The 15,048-nt window shown below is 38.1% G+C and overlaps 2 protein-coding genes across 2 annotated transcripts; one reads left to right on the top strand and one right to left on the bottom strand.

Annotated features, from left to right (window-relative positions):
- Window positions 1–5,879: 5,879 nt before the first annotated feature.
- Window positions 5,880–12,014, bottom strand: LOC107779365 (protein DA1-related 2). Its single transcript, XM_016599790.2, has 12 exons — window positions 11,544–12,014; window positions 10,669–10,832; window positions 9,176–9,263; window positions 8,763–8,901; window positions 8,302–8,422; window positions 8,059–8,142; window positions 7,790–7,909; window positions 7,483–7,695; window positions 7,342–7,404; window positions 7,112–7,227; window positions 6,775–6,833; window positions 5,880–6,460 (listed from the first exon to the last, which is right to left on the bottom strand). The coding sequence occupies exons 1-12, from the start codon at window positions 11,587–11,589 to the stop codon at window positions 6,138–6,140; spliced, it is 1,536 nt and encodes a 511-aa protein (XP_016455276.1). The 5' UTR covers window positions 11,590–12,014; the 3' UTR covers window positions 5,880–6,137.
- Window positions 11,686–14,205, top strand: LOC142166132 (uncharacterized). The gene is made up of 6 exons (XM_075224557.1): window positions 11,686–11,853; window positions 12,717–12,842; window positions 12,994–13,056; window positions 13,212–13,470; window positions 13,571–13,916; window positions 14,040–14,205. Exons 1-6 carry the CDS (start codon window positions 11,686–11,688, stop codon window positions 14,203–14,205), a joined length of 1,128 nt encoding a protein of 375 aa, XP_075080658.1.
- The last annotated feature ends 843 nt before the right edge of the window (window positions 14,206–15,048 follow it).

Consider the following 15,048-nt stretch of genomic DNA (forward strand, 5'->3'; position numbering starts at 1 on the left):
ATGGAGAGAGGTATTGCCCGAAGTACTATGGGCATACCGAACAACTTCGAAGTCGAGCACAGGAGAGACACCGTTCTCTTTAGTATACGGGTCCGAGGCTTTGATACCAGTCGAGGTTGGAGAGCGAAGCACCAGATTTTGATATGCCACCGAGGATTCGAACAGCGAGGCCATGACTACAACCCTCGAGCTACTAGATGAAAAGCGAGAGGCTGCACTAGTCTGAATGGCAGCCCAAAAACAGAGGATCGAGAGATATTATAACAGGAGAACAAACCTTTGATACTTGGGAGTCGGGGACTTAGTCCTAAGGAATGTCACCCTCAACACTCGAAACCCAAATGAAGGGAAGCTAGGCCCAAGATGGGAAGGACCGTACCGCATCCTCGGAGTAGTAGGCAAAGGGTCCTACAAACTTGGCACCATGGAAGGCGAGCAACTTCCAAGCAATTGGAACATATCGATGCTCAAACACTATTATTGCTAAGGTATAACCTTCTCCCTTTCACTTTATATCTCATACTAATTTCTTGCAGGTGTTCGATGGGAGACGCCGAAGAACCTTTTGACAGTTAGACTCAAATACCTTGGGTTTTAAAGCATGAGTTGCACTCTTTTTTCCCTTCGATCGGGTCTTATCCCAAATGGGTTTTACTAGCGAGGTTTTTAACGAAGCAACATCTATATGCTACCTAAGGAGAACTCAACAAGTATTCAAGGATTCTTCTCAATCAGCCTCGAATACTGGGGCGCATCCCCCTCGGAGGTTATGTTTTTAACAAAATCGAGTTACGCCTAAGGAGACTTTGATATGTAAACATTGTATTGGGCCAAACGGTCGAATGAACCGTGTCCATGTAGAACAATCGAGCCTCCGAAGGCAAGAAAATGTACATATATATCAAGTAATCAAAGAAGCCTCTCCGTTTGTTAAAACATTGTGTGCCTCAAAGAAGTTTACTACTTTCACGAAAAATGGCTCAAAGGCCAAAAATCCTCGAACACTCGGGGACTGTCACCGACAGTCAGCTCATCGAAGACATCAAAAGCTCGAATCCGTAAGACCTCAATAAGACAACTTCGAGCTCGTAAGACCTTAGTGAGGCAGCATCGAATCTGTAAAGACCTTAACGAGGCATGTCCAAACTCATAAGACTTCAATGAGGCAATAACGAGATTATAAGACCTGAACGAGGCGTACTCAAATCTATAAGATCTTAAAAAGACGTAACCCCGATATTAAGGCCAAGGCTATATATTTGAACTTGTAAGACCCCTAAAAAGGCATACCCTTGATATAGCCGCCAAGGTCATCGCACCCGGGGACGAAAGGCTACGACTAAACATAAAAACTATGGTTGAACTAAAAGGCTACAGCCGAATTAACGTGGCTCGGAGATGTCTGACAGCCGCCATAAAACTAAAGGCCTTCAAATACTTCAAAAAAAACAGGTTAATCAGGCTACCCTCGGCATAAGCAAAGGAGCTTCGATAATATTAGCTCCGAATAATAAAAAGGCTTCGAAAACAATCAGCCTTCGCTGAAAAGATTTCAAAAACTTAGCCTTTGAGCGGACCTCCCAAGGTACTTAGCTATCGTCACATATCGACTCATAATTGAGGTTCTCATTTGAGCCGTCGAAGAGTGGGATGAACATAAAACATGCCACGGCATAATCAAAACTTTAAAAGTCTTTAGCCAAAATGAGGGAAAACTATAGCCATATTAGAGGTCGCATCGACCCAATCTAAAAGAGCCTAAGGGCCAATGTGTAAGAGCCTAAAAAGCCTAAGGGCCAATGCGTAAGAGCCTAAGGACCAGCCTAAAGAGCCTAAGGGCCAATGCATAAGAGCCTAAGGTCCACCCTAAAGAGCCTAAGGGCTAACATGTTAACAACTTGAGGGTCGATAGCCCCGGGTCGAAATTTGACTCGGGGATCGAACCCCGAATAGTCAACTATTATCGATCAGTTTGTCGAGCATGAAAACCTAAGGGTGTATTATAAGTCCGACACATCGGATTAGTTATCGACAAGCATTAAAATTTATTCCAAAAGAGGAAAGGGAAGACAAGAAATGACGAAAGGCAAAGATCCTTGTATATATAATAAAGGTTCACAAAGACATATTTTCTAGGCTCATGCCTGGAGCCCTTACACAAAAGGGAACAAATAAAAACCTAACCTATCGTCGAGGTTACTTGATCGGACGGAGCTCCCTCAGAAGTTGTGCCTTCAATGGCTTGGCTCTCGACCCCCAGAACATCAATGGCCTCCTCCCATCGGGGACTTCACCTTCATCTCCATGTTTTAGGGCATAAAATAGGAATTCAGGATGATTCCTAGTTGTTCATGTGCTATAGTCCACACCATCTGCATGAATTCGGGCGATCAGTCCCGAATCTCCTGAACTTTTATGTGCTCGTAAAAAACTTTCGAATATACAATAGTCATCGTTTCGTCATGACTATTCTTCATTTTTTTGGCATGTTAGGGCAATAAAGTAGGAATTTTGGACGATTCCCCATATTTCATGTGTTATGTAGTGCACACCATCTGCATGAATAAGGACTATCGGCTCCGAATCTCCTATAATTTTACGGGCCCATCAAAACCGACCTAATGAATAATAGTTGTCGCTTTGCCATGACCGTTCCTCATTTTTGGAATTTTAGGACCATAAAACAGGAATTCAGGACGATTCTCATATTTTTGTATGTTATAGTCTACGCCATCTATATGAATATGGGTGACTGTTCCCGAATCTCCAAAAATTCAAGGGCCCATAAAAATGACCTTATGAACAATAATCATCGCTTTGCCATGACGTTCTTAGTCTTTTTGCGTTTTAAGGGCATAAAATAGAAATTCAGGATGATTCCGAGATTTTCATATGTTATAGTTTGAAACTTTATAAGTCCATAGGAAATTCCCTTGTGACCAATATTCATTGCTTCGTAATGATTTTGGGTTCATTTTATGTCGTTTTGTGGTCATGCAATACAAATTATTGATTATATTCACTTTTTCGTATGTATTAGTACATGCTGATTTTTGTAGAATTTTTTTGACAGACTCCGATTTGCCTGAATTTTTGTAGGCCCATATGAAATGGCCTAGTAACCAATACGCATTGCTTCACCATGACTTTCGAGTTCAATTTTTTAATGTTTCGGGGTCATACAACACAAATTTGTTACTATATCCACCTTTTTCATTTGTATAGTATATGTTGATTTTGTAGAATTTTTTAACTAACTTTGATTGGCCTGAACTTTTGTAGGTCCATAAAAACGGCGTAGTGACTAATACTCAGTGCTTCACCATGACTTTCAGATTTATTTTATAGCGTTTCGACGTCATGCAATACGAACTTATGATTATATTCATCATTTCATGTGTATTAGTATATGATTATTTTGTGGAATTTTATTGACGAACTCTGACTAGCCTGAAATTTTGTAGGTCCATAGGAAAAGGCGTATTGACCAATACTCATTGTTTCGCTGTGACTTTCGGATTTATTGTTTAGTGTGTTGGGTTCATGCAACACAATTTTGTGATTTAATATACTTTTCTGTGTATATTAGTACATGCTAATTTTGTAAAAGAAATTGAAGGACTCTGATTGGCCTGAATTTTTGTAGGTACATGCTGATTTTGTAAAAAATATTTGACGGACTCTGATTGCCCTAAATTTTCGTAGTGACTAATACCCATGGCTTCATCATGACTTTTGAGTTTAGTTTATGGTTTTTTGAGGTCGTGCAATACGAATTTATGATATTTTTCGTGTGTATAAGCATATGTTGTTTTATGGAATTTTATTGACGGACTTCGATTGGCTTGAAATTTTGTAGGCCCATAGGAAACGGCTTAATGACCAATACTCATTGCTTCGCCATGGCTTCGTGTTCATTTTTTGGTGTGTTGGGTTCATGCAACACAATTTTGTGATTTTATCTATAGGTTGTTTGACCAAAAAGTGCTAAGCTTTTTGTTAAACTAATTAATGAAGAAAATGGAGGATAAATCATAGCCAAGCATAATTAACTCTAGATCTAAGCTTAGTGAGCATGAAAATCGAATGAGATCGAGTTTATATAGCTCTTCTTAAGGTTATAAAAAGACATCAAACATAAATGATAAGCTTACATCTTTGATACATTGTTTCATACATGTACGAGCAAAGAAGGAAAGGAAGGAATGTCATTGACAATTATGAGATCTATCTTTATTGACTCAGCGATGATGATTGCAAAGGTTTGCAACCAAAATCTTGGCTTTTGATTTGTTGTTGGAGGTCTCCTCCTGTTCTTTTGTTCCTTTTTCTCTTTAGGGAATCGGCCCCGCTTTCTTGCCTTCTTACCATCCATTTATACTACCAATGTTCTCCTTTGTCCAACGGTCTTTAACCAGAACATCCTCTCTTGATTATACTTTTCATTTTTCCCTTCAAGCATTACGACACATGTTTCGCGTACAAGCTTAATGATGGCTCGATCTCGGCAATGGCCGAGATACTTATCGTTGTTATGTCTTGTGAATACGACCACGGCTCACTCGACCCCTTATCATTTCTTTTAGCGTCTATCCACGCGTGGACAAATTTTGACCCATACACATGCTAATTTTGTAGAATTTCTTTGACGAACTTTGTATAGGAAATATATGAAGGAAGTCACTTCTTTGAAAAGCGACATACAAATATTGAACGAAGAACTGTAAGATCCTGTTTATTTAGGAAGAATAATGTAATCTTTGTCTACTAAATTGACTTGTTTGGTCTGAAACTTGAAAGGATGAGATGAAAAAGACATCAAATTTGCTACTAGTAAAGTTGGAAGGAGAGGATATGAGAAACATGATTATAGCAATGCAGGATAGTGTAGATTTTTTATTGAAGCTAGATGGCTCTTCTCCAGTGTAGATCTTTATTACTATCGATTGTTTCATTTGCTCCAGCTTTCTTATTATGTTGCTGCTGTTGGTACTGCTTCGTGTTACTGCTTCCTCACTATGATTTCTCCACTATTGTATTTCTTTTCAATAATGTTGTGACTTTGCTTTTCCTGAGCCAAGGGTCTATCGAAAACAATCTCTTTACTTTCACAAGGTAGGGGTAAGCCTGCGTACACACTACCCTCCCCAGATTCCCTTTTCCAGAGACGAGGGTCTATCGAAAACAGTCTCTCTATCTTCACAAGGTTAGGGTAAGGTTGCATATACATACCCTCCCCAGACCCTACTTGTAGGATCAGGTTTTTTGTTGTTGTTGTTGTTGTGTTTATTCAGCTGAACATGGATATAGTGGAAGATGATGAAGTATAGCAGGTAAAGTAGGAACGTATCTGAACTCTGATAATAGGAATGGTTTTGAGCCTTTATTGTATGTCCTCTGTTCTTATGAGGTTCCTATCATTGCTGCTGTTGTAATTCCTTACATTCCTTCTATATAGATTTTCAAATCCAAAGAAAAGAAATAAATATATTTGCCGTGAAAATAGAAATCCTCTCACTTTTCTTATATATATCATAGTACTGAACTTAATATTGAAAAATTGTTGGGGTCACTCATTCTGTCATTGACTAATCTGAAGAGGATAATTTCAAAGAATAGATGATGAATGGGAGCCTTGTAGTAACGGTAAAATAGTCTTCTTGTGACTTACAGGTTACGGGTCCGAGATACGGAATCAGCCACTAATGTTTGCATTATGATAGGTTGTCTATATCATTACCCTTGGGTGCGGCCCTTTCCCGGATCCTATATGAACGCGGGATGCCTTGTGCACCCGACTGTCCTTTTTATTTTAGATGATGAAAAGAAAGTTAGTAAAGACTTGTTCAACACTCATTAAGTAAGGGAATGAATGTTCATGGGATCACTCAAAATCTCTGATCTTTATTGCCTTTAAAATACAAGAGTTTCCAATACAAGACAGAATTTCTATATCTCATTTTAATTGCAAAATGTGTAAAATATTATTTGTAGGATTCAAGTTGTATTCTATCAGTATACCCCGGTAAGACCCCAGAAAAAATAGGGGTAGCTAAACCAGCTTGGCATTATCAACTCATTTCCTCATGGTTAAACTTTCAATGATCTCTGGAAATCATGTTCGAACACACGATGATTCATAAAGGAAAACTTCCTGTGAGGCGAATGTGATCTAACGTGCTTCGCAAACCATACTTATTGACAGATGCATAAGCAGATCTAAATCCTCCACCATATGCTGGAGAAGCATCATGTGCTATCTGGTGCATGAAAAATTCACCCAACTTATTCTCTGCTTGTGATTTTCCGCCTTTCTTGGACGATGACCATGTAGACGAGGATGAAGAAGTTGACGTAGATGGCATATTTCTGGATGCAGGCATTACCTCTGATTCAAGCCACATGTGTGAAAGCACTTGGCAGATTCCTTCCTCTACCTCAGGGCTGAGACCACGGTATCCTGCAAATTACAGAAGTTCTGATTATGAAACATCAAGCTATAGCCTAGTGCTTTCCTTGTTCACACTAGTAGTATTAGTACGTACTCTCATCTTTTGTTGGTATTAGGTTCTATGCTACATGTTGTTTCTTTCATTTCGGCCATCTTATTATCTTGTTGCTATTAATGCTGCTGTTCCATGGCTTCTTACTATTGTTCTTGCCGTTTTTCTTTTTCATTACTGTTGTGCTTATGCTTTTCTGAGCCGAGGGGCTATTGGAAACAGCCTCTCAATCTCCAGACTGTCAAAGTTGAAAGAAAGAATCATATTTTACCTTTTAAGCGTAACCAGGCGTGCATCAGTTCATGAGCAAGAATGGCACCAGTAAGTAATCTGCATATAGCAAAGATTTGGTAAGCCTATTTGCCTTAGCATTATATGAAGCATCTTAATTGTTAGTTGATGGTGCAGTATTATCGTCGCAAGAAAGATCCAGGAATAGGCATAGAAAGTACAAATGTTCCATCCATTTTAATATGTAGATTAACTTTAGTTTCTCTTTGCTTCAAATTCGATGGGTATTAACTCGGTTTCATGCCAAAGCACATCCTACTTCTTTTCATATAAGAATGCAGATCAACTATGGGAATCAAAGAGAGGAAACGAGTTACCTTGGGAGGCCGTATATTACTAGAATAGCTGTAACTTCACATCTTCTAATTAGTTTCTGAGGATGTGTTCTGATTCCTACTAGTCCACGACCACCCATTCTTGGCCTTCTGAGTATCTGAATTGTAAAACAAATTGGAGTCATCGCACGTATCATTTCATTAGAACGACGTAAACACATGTTTAAGCTAATCTAATATGGAAAATTATTCAAGTGAACTGAAGATCTTACACTAGTAACTGTCTGCTCTTCTGATAGGCATAGACCTCTCGTCTCGGGCATATGATGGATACCCTAAAAAGAGTTTTCAGGTTAGTAATCTTCCAAGACAAAAGGACAGGAAAAAAACTATAGGCAGAGATCATTTCGTACATGCTTTTCCCCTTCAATGGCGTCGTTAAGGGCTTGTCTTTCGACAAGCAGCATAGGAACTTGCTGATCTATTTTCATATTCATGCCTTCATAATAATCTCTAATGGAATGGTAAAGTGGTTGGCAGTCGCCGGTATCCATAATTGCAGATTCCATGCACTCTAAGCATAAGCTCCGACCATCTCCAAGAGACATATATCTTGCATTCCGCGACTTCAAGAAAGATAAAGATGATGAACAACAAGCATATAAGTTGAATGAGAGGTGAATATCTGACATGTTTAATTGCAGATGCAAACATCCGTACCTCTAGACGTTCACAACTACAGCACCTTTTGGTGGTATCGTTCTCATGTGAAGGGCAATATTTCTGAGACCAAAATGGATGGCATCTGTACTCGATCAAGCCAGCTCCGTTTGTTGGTATCTGCAATGTGAATTGTAGGTCATAACTAGAGGGACTAACCAGGTGATAAACACACACATAATTTATCCGCAATGCCTTCTCGCTGCATCAAATGATATGGCACAAATTTGTAGTAAAAAAGGTCATATACAGAAGAAATAAGTCCTTACAAATTGATGGCAAACTTCACATTTGGGATGAGTCATTTCCTTGAAACATGTCTTATGATATGTATTATTCCCTGACAACGAAAACTTGAATCAACGAAACCAATGAGCTAACATGTCAAAATACTCGACACTATTCAGTTTGTATAAAAACTGCATTTCCATGGTTTTACTCTTCATTTTCATATTTAGCAAAGGGGTTGAGTATTGGAAAAATGACCAGAAACAGCAAGGACAAGAATGTACCTCGTATTCAGTAATCGGAACACCACAAGCGCGACAAAGAAAACATTCTGGATGAAAGAAAGTTCCCATACATCCCAAATAATTTCCAGAGACAATATCCCTATAGCAGCCACTACATTTTCTGCAAATATTTATATGTTCACATAAGTTCTCTCTTACTCTAGAAATAACAATCCAGCATAGTTTTCATCAGCAAGAAAAGTGTGTACACTCTCTCTCTCTCTCTATCTATCTCTCTCTCTCTCACACACACACACACACACTGTTAATAATCTACTCAAGTCTCAACCTGTTTGTTACCTAGATGTTTGGATTTACAAGCAGTAGCAATCAGCGGTTAGGGCTGAGACCAACAGTTAAACCTAACTCAAGATTATGTTATATTTGTATTTCTACTATGGTAGTACAATGTATAATTTGATATGTGAACAATCTTGGAAACAAATTAAAAAACCAATTACCTATAACTATCGGGATTATATTCCCAAGGAGCATATGAAGGAGCATAAGGAGGAAGATATGGAGGATATGAGGATGAATTAGAGTTATCTTGAAGTGATCTTGCTAGATCTTCATCTTGATCAGTCCTCCATTTATATCCTGAGAAATACAAACATTTCATTCTCTAACCTCAAAAAAATGAAATCAAAGTTTTGAAAATGGTATGCCAGAGGCAAGAGAAAACTGAATAAAGTGCAGCCCGATGCACTAAGCTCCCGCTATGCTCGGGTCCCAGGAAGGGCCGGACCAACTGCATTTCTGCAAAAGGATGTTTCCACTGCGTGAATCCGTGACCTCCTGGACACATGGCAGCAACTTTACCAGTACGCCAAGCTCCCCTTCGCAAGAGAAAACTGAATGAAAATATAATTACCTTTTGGTCTCTTCAAATCTTCAGCAAGAGAGAGTGCAACTGCACGATCTAGTTCCTCTTTCTCCTTACTGGTCCTAGAGTTATCATCCTGATAAAAATGAGAGAACATTTAATTGAAGGAGATATCAAGTTCAATTGAAAGAAATATGACAAGGTTAAGTTTAGGAGAAATTTGTAGTCATGATTTCTTTGATGATAGTTAATTGAAAGCAATGATGAATCTTGCGTAACTGGTAAAGTTACTGTCATGTGACCAGGAGGTCACGAGTTCGAGCCGTGAAAACAGCCTATTGCAAAAATGCAGGGTAAGGCTGCGTACAATAGACCCTTGTGGTCCGACCCTTCTCCGGACCCCGGGCATAGCGAGAATTTAGTATACCGGACTGCCCTTTAGTTAATTGAAAGCAATGGTCTAACTTGAGTAATCAGTGGAAGAATTCAAAGCATCAACTTCTGAAGGCAACCAAAACTCCTGCCCTTAGAACAGGTAGCATAGCTGAAAAATATAAGGGTTTTTCTTTAAATTCTAGTTGGCAATAGTTCTTGAAGATCTTTAACAATGTATAGAATACAATTAAGAAGGGCATAAGTAAGCTTCTTGAGAAGACCAAAAGCAAACCTCCCCTCCCCCCCCCCTAAAACCCCCCTCCTTTCCAACTAAAGAAAGAATGAGAAACAGAAAAGTGTAGTTGAGACTTTGGTTGATACCCCTGAAAAAGAAACAGAGTAGCATTTTTTAATAGCATGGTTAATGAAGAGCTTATTCTTTTCCCTATAATACAATTTAGCCTCTAAAAATTATTTGTCATTATTTTCATCTCAGAAGCATGATTATAGAAACAAATTAAAGCACCAGAATTCAGATTGCACATCTCAAAATACACCCTTTAGTCTCTTCTTCACTCTTTTATTAAGTATCCCAAAAGAAGGGCAGCCCGGTGCCAGGGGCGGATTTAGGGGTGGGTCGCCGAAAAATCACATTGTACATATAAGGCAAAATTCATTTTGTGTCTTTATATATCATAATTTGAATCCGCTTGACACAGCCGAAAAGTATAGCTTAGTGGCCAAGGGGGTTTAAAATCTTTGTGAGATTGCTGGTTTTATACCCATTGGGCACAGTCTCTTTTATGTTTTTAACTGGGGAAATTCTGCCTCCTCCACTGCCAAGTGTACAAGGCATCCCGCATTCATGCAGGGTCCGAGGAAGGGCCGCACCTCAAGGGGTGTGATGTAGATAGCCTACCCTATTGCAAGCATTAATGACTGCTTTTACGGCTCGAACACGTCACACGAAAAGAAACTTCACTATTTTTCGAAGGATCCCTTCCCTTTCATTAAACATCCTACAAGATCAATAATATATCCTGATATCACAGATATCAAAAAGAGACACACTTTAAATCAATGTTCAATTCACAAGAACATAATAAGGTCGATCATAAACATCTAAGTTAAAAAATGGTGTCAAAAAAGAAGAGTAAAAGAATCACCATTGATCTTGCTGGAGCACGCCAAACCTTATTTTCCTCTCCAAGAAACTGTGGTTGGTGTCCACCTGGCATTCCCCTATTACCTGACCCTCCACCTTTGAAAAGTTTACTCAGCCATTTCATAAACCTTGACTTTCTCTCAGCAGTTGAAGAAATTAAGTCACCTGCTTAAAACCCCACCAAAAAAAAAGTCCAACTTTTTACATATCTAAACCAATAGCTTCGTGAAAAATACTCAAAAGGATACTATTTCAATTGCATAATAAACCCCACAAAATAATTAACCAAAAAACCAACTTTTTTTACATAACTAAGCTAAGCTTCATACTAAATACTCAAGAGAGTATTATGACAATTGCTTAAACCCCACAAAAAGATCAATCAAAAAAGCCAACTTCTTTACATAACTAAATCAATTCTCATGAAAATACCCAAAAGGGTACAATTTAAACTGCAAAAAGATTCAGTCTTTGAAGTCATTAAAACATTACCATATGCCCAATAACAAAACCAAACTTCAGTAAAAAAATACTCAAAAGGGTACTATTACAACTGCAAAAAGAAGTCAGTATGTACAGAAGAAGAAGAAGAAGAAGAAGAAGAAGGAGAAAAAGAAGATTTTTCAAGGTAAGAGTACAGTCTCTACGTACACACTACCCTCTCCAGGCCCTAATTGTGGAATTCCACTGGATTTATTGTTGCTGTTGTTCCAAGAAGTGAAAAAGCTGGGCTAAAAATGAACTTGAACGTACAAAAATATCAACCAAAAAAAGCTAAAAATTTTACATAACTACACCAAGCTTCATGCTTAATACTCAAAAGGGTACAATTTAAACTGCAAAAAGATTCAGTCTTTTAAGTGATGAGAACATTACCATATATGCAAGGCTGAGATATATGGTTAATACTTGAAGAAGACATATCAAGAAGAAGGGGTGATAAAATTTTATGTATAGAAGAAGAAGAAGAAGATTTTATCAGATTTTTTTCCAAGATTTTTCAAAGGGTGGGCTAAAAATGAAAAGGACAAAGTGGGAAAGAAAGAGAAGAATGTGGAGAGAAGAGAAATGGAACAATGGCATCATAAATAAAAGCCAAATTTTAATGAGAGAGAATCTTGTGAGGGAGAAAGATTCTTGGCTTGAGAAAAAAGAGGAATCTGCTGAGAAGGATTGTGATGGAAAGGTAACACTACTATACTGGCAGCTGCGATTATGAACGGCTGACAAATTGGGTTGTGTTGTGTTAGTGAAGTTTTCAGAGAATTCTAATACACAAATTCTGAAACATTCTTTGGCTGTATTTTTTTGAAAGGTGGTTGGCTGCTTGCCGGGGAAAGGAAGTTCTTTTGACAAATGGGGCTTCATTTTCTTATAAACTACATCTTAGTCCCTTAATATTTCATAATTCTTGTGCATGGAGAATTGAGTATATATCTCTATAACAGTCTCATTTGTCCCAAATTTTTTTGGTTGTTATAGCAAAATATTGTTATAGAGAATTATTAGTAGTTAGCCAAAAAACAACTTAGTAGCTAAATTGGGCAATTGAGTGGTTAGTTAGTTAAGTTGTTAGTGGGATTGGTTGACAGATGGACATGAGATGTCCAATTAGTTAGTCATTAGACTTAATTATAATAGAGTTATACAGTAGTTCGTTATAATCAATACAACAGTAGCTTCTCTCTCAAACTCAATCTCTGCACCTCCATGGATGAGCTAAGACACGAAGCTCCATACAGTGAGAAAATCAACATGGTATCAGAGCGGTGATTCGATCGCATTCTCGTTGTGAGTTTTTTTTCAGTAATCAATTTCGTAGTTAGCTTGTCTTCAATTTTTTCTTTGCTACGAGATTTCTCTGTTCTGCGACAATGGTGAATGATGGTGAAGTTAGAGAGAAAATTGATTATACACATCTGTTAAGGTGTTAAGTGAAATAGTAATACGGTGAGAGGCACCAGAATCTACAATCCACTCAGTAGTCTTTGGCATCGAAGGTTGGGGCATGCTTCAATCAAGACTATGAAGCACATGTCATTTCTACAGGATAAAGTTTTAGATGTAGCTACTAATAAAAAATTTTCTATTTGCCCACTAGCTAAGCAAAGCAGATTAATGTTTCCTACTAGCCATACTGTTAGTGAAAAGCCTTTAGAACTGATTCACATGGATGTATGGGGTCCTTATAGGACACCTACTCATGATAGAAAGCATTTTTTTCTTTACTATAGTAGATGATCATACCAGATTTACATGGGCCTACTTGTTGCAAATGAAGAGTGATGTTGCTATTGTACTAAGGTTGTTTTTTCCATTAATAAAGACTCAGTTTTCTACTGCTATTAAGGTGGTTAGAACTGATAATGGAACAGAATTTTTTAACAAAGTGTGTACTGATTTGTTCAATTCATATGATATAATTCACCAAAGCAGTTGTGTGTATACCCCTCAGCAAAATGGGTAGCTGAGAGAAAATACAGGCACATTTTAGACATTGCTCGAGCATTAAAGTTTCAAGCTCAAGTTCCAACTAAATACTAGGGAGAATGTATCGAAGGGGCTGTCTACTTGATTAATAGGCTGCCTACTGAAGTTCTACAAGGCAAATCACCTTATGAATTATTGCATGGAAGGCCACCATCTCTTAATCATTTGCAAGTGTTTGGATGCCTTTGTTATGCCACCACTATTGTCACAAATGACAAGTTTGGTGCAAGGGCAAGAGCAGCAGTTCTCTTACGATATTCCACTACTCAAAAGGATTACAAACTCTTAGATCTCAATAGCAATAAATTTTTTTGTGAGCCGTGATGTTGTTTTCAAAGAACACATATTTCCCTTTGCTAAGCCAATTGAAGCTCACTTGTTTGTTTCTGATTCTTGTCCTATCTTTGATGTAGCCCCTGAGAGGGGGAGATCTTTTGACACTCAGGTAGCTCATCAACAGAACAATCAACTAGCTCATGGGCATCAAGGTGTGCACAGTATAGATGCAGATGCAGCAGCAGATGCAGTAGATGATGTGCACAATATAGATGCAGATGCTGCAGCAGATGCAGTACATGCAAATTCACCTGCAGAAGTTGATACAGATCCTAATCAAGCTGATATTAATTCTGTTAAACATGAACATCTTGACAATGCTGAGGTTGAAGAACTGGCTGAAATACTTAACAGTGTACCAGCATCTGATAATACTAGAGATGAAGTTCCTGATGTCAACTCAATAGACACTAACGTAAGGAGGTCTGGTAGAACTACTAAAGCACCACTATGGCTTGAAGACTATGTTACAACAGGAAAATATAAGGGCATTGCATATCCATTATCAAACTACATTTCTTATCACAAGTTGTTTGCATAAGGCAGGAAGTTAGTAGCAAACATCTCAGCAATCATAAAACCACAAACATTTCAGGAAGCTTCAAAGGATGAGAGGTGGATAGAAGCTATGAAGTTGGAGATCAAAGCTCTAGAAGACAATAACACATGGGAGATAGTTGATCTTCCCAAAGGCAAGAATGCAATTGGATAAAAATGGGTATACAAGGTAAAATACAAAGTTGATGGTGAAATTAAAAGGTTCAAAGCAAGACTAGTTGCAAAAGGCTACAGCCAAAAAGAGGGATTGGACTATCATGAAATATTCTCACCAATCACTAAAATGGTGATAGTAAGGTTTGTCATTGTATTGGCAGCCTCAAGGAATTGGAACATTTTTCAAATAGATGTGTATAATGCATTTCTACAGGGAGACTTGTTTGATGAAGTTTATATGGAGCTTCCTCTAGGCTTCAGGAGACAGGGGGAGACAAAGGTATGCAAACTAGTAAAATCTTTGTATGGTCTGAAGCAAGCTTCAAGACAGTGAAACATAAAACTATCAGAAGCTTTGGTTGATGCAGGCTATTGTCAAAGCTTACATGATTATTCTATGTTTACTAAGAAAGAAAAGGGTGACATATTGGTGGTGTTAGTATATATAGATGACCTTTTAATCATAGGAAGCAGTGATAGTCTAATTCAACAGACCAAAAGAGTATTGCATCAGAAGTTTAAGGTGAAAGATCTTGGAGAATTGAAGTTTTTTCTAGGGATAGAAGTGTTGAGATCACATAAGGGAATCCTGTTGAACCAAAGGAAATATGCATTGCAACTTATATCAGACTTAGGACTGGGAGGAGCCAAACAAGTCTCAACACCTTTGGACATAAATCGGAAGTTCACCTCAATAGAGCATGACAAACATTTGGGTGTTTCAGGGGATGAGCCATTATAAGATGTGACAGCCTACCTGAGACTAATAGGGAGGTTATTGTACTTAACAATCATAAGGCCAGACATCAATTTTGCAGTACAAATACTGAGTCAATTCATG

The sequence above is a fragment of the Nicotiana tabacum genome, chromosome 11, assembly GCF_000715075.1.
Source record: "Nicotiana tabacum cultivar K326 chromosome 11, ASM71507v2, whole genome shotgun sequence".
Classification (NCBI taxonomy): Eukaryota; Viridiplantae; Streptophyta; class Magnoliopsida; order Solanales; family Solanaceae; genus Nicotiana; species Nicotiana tabacum.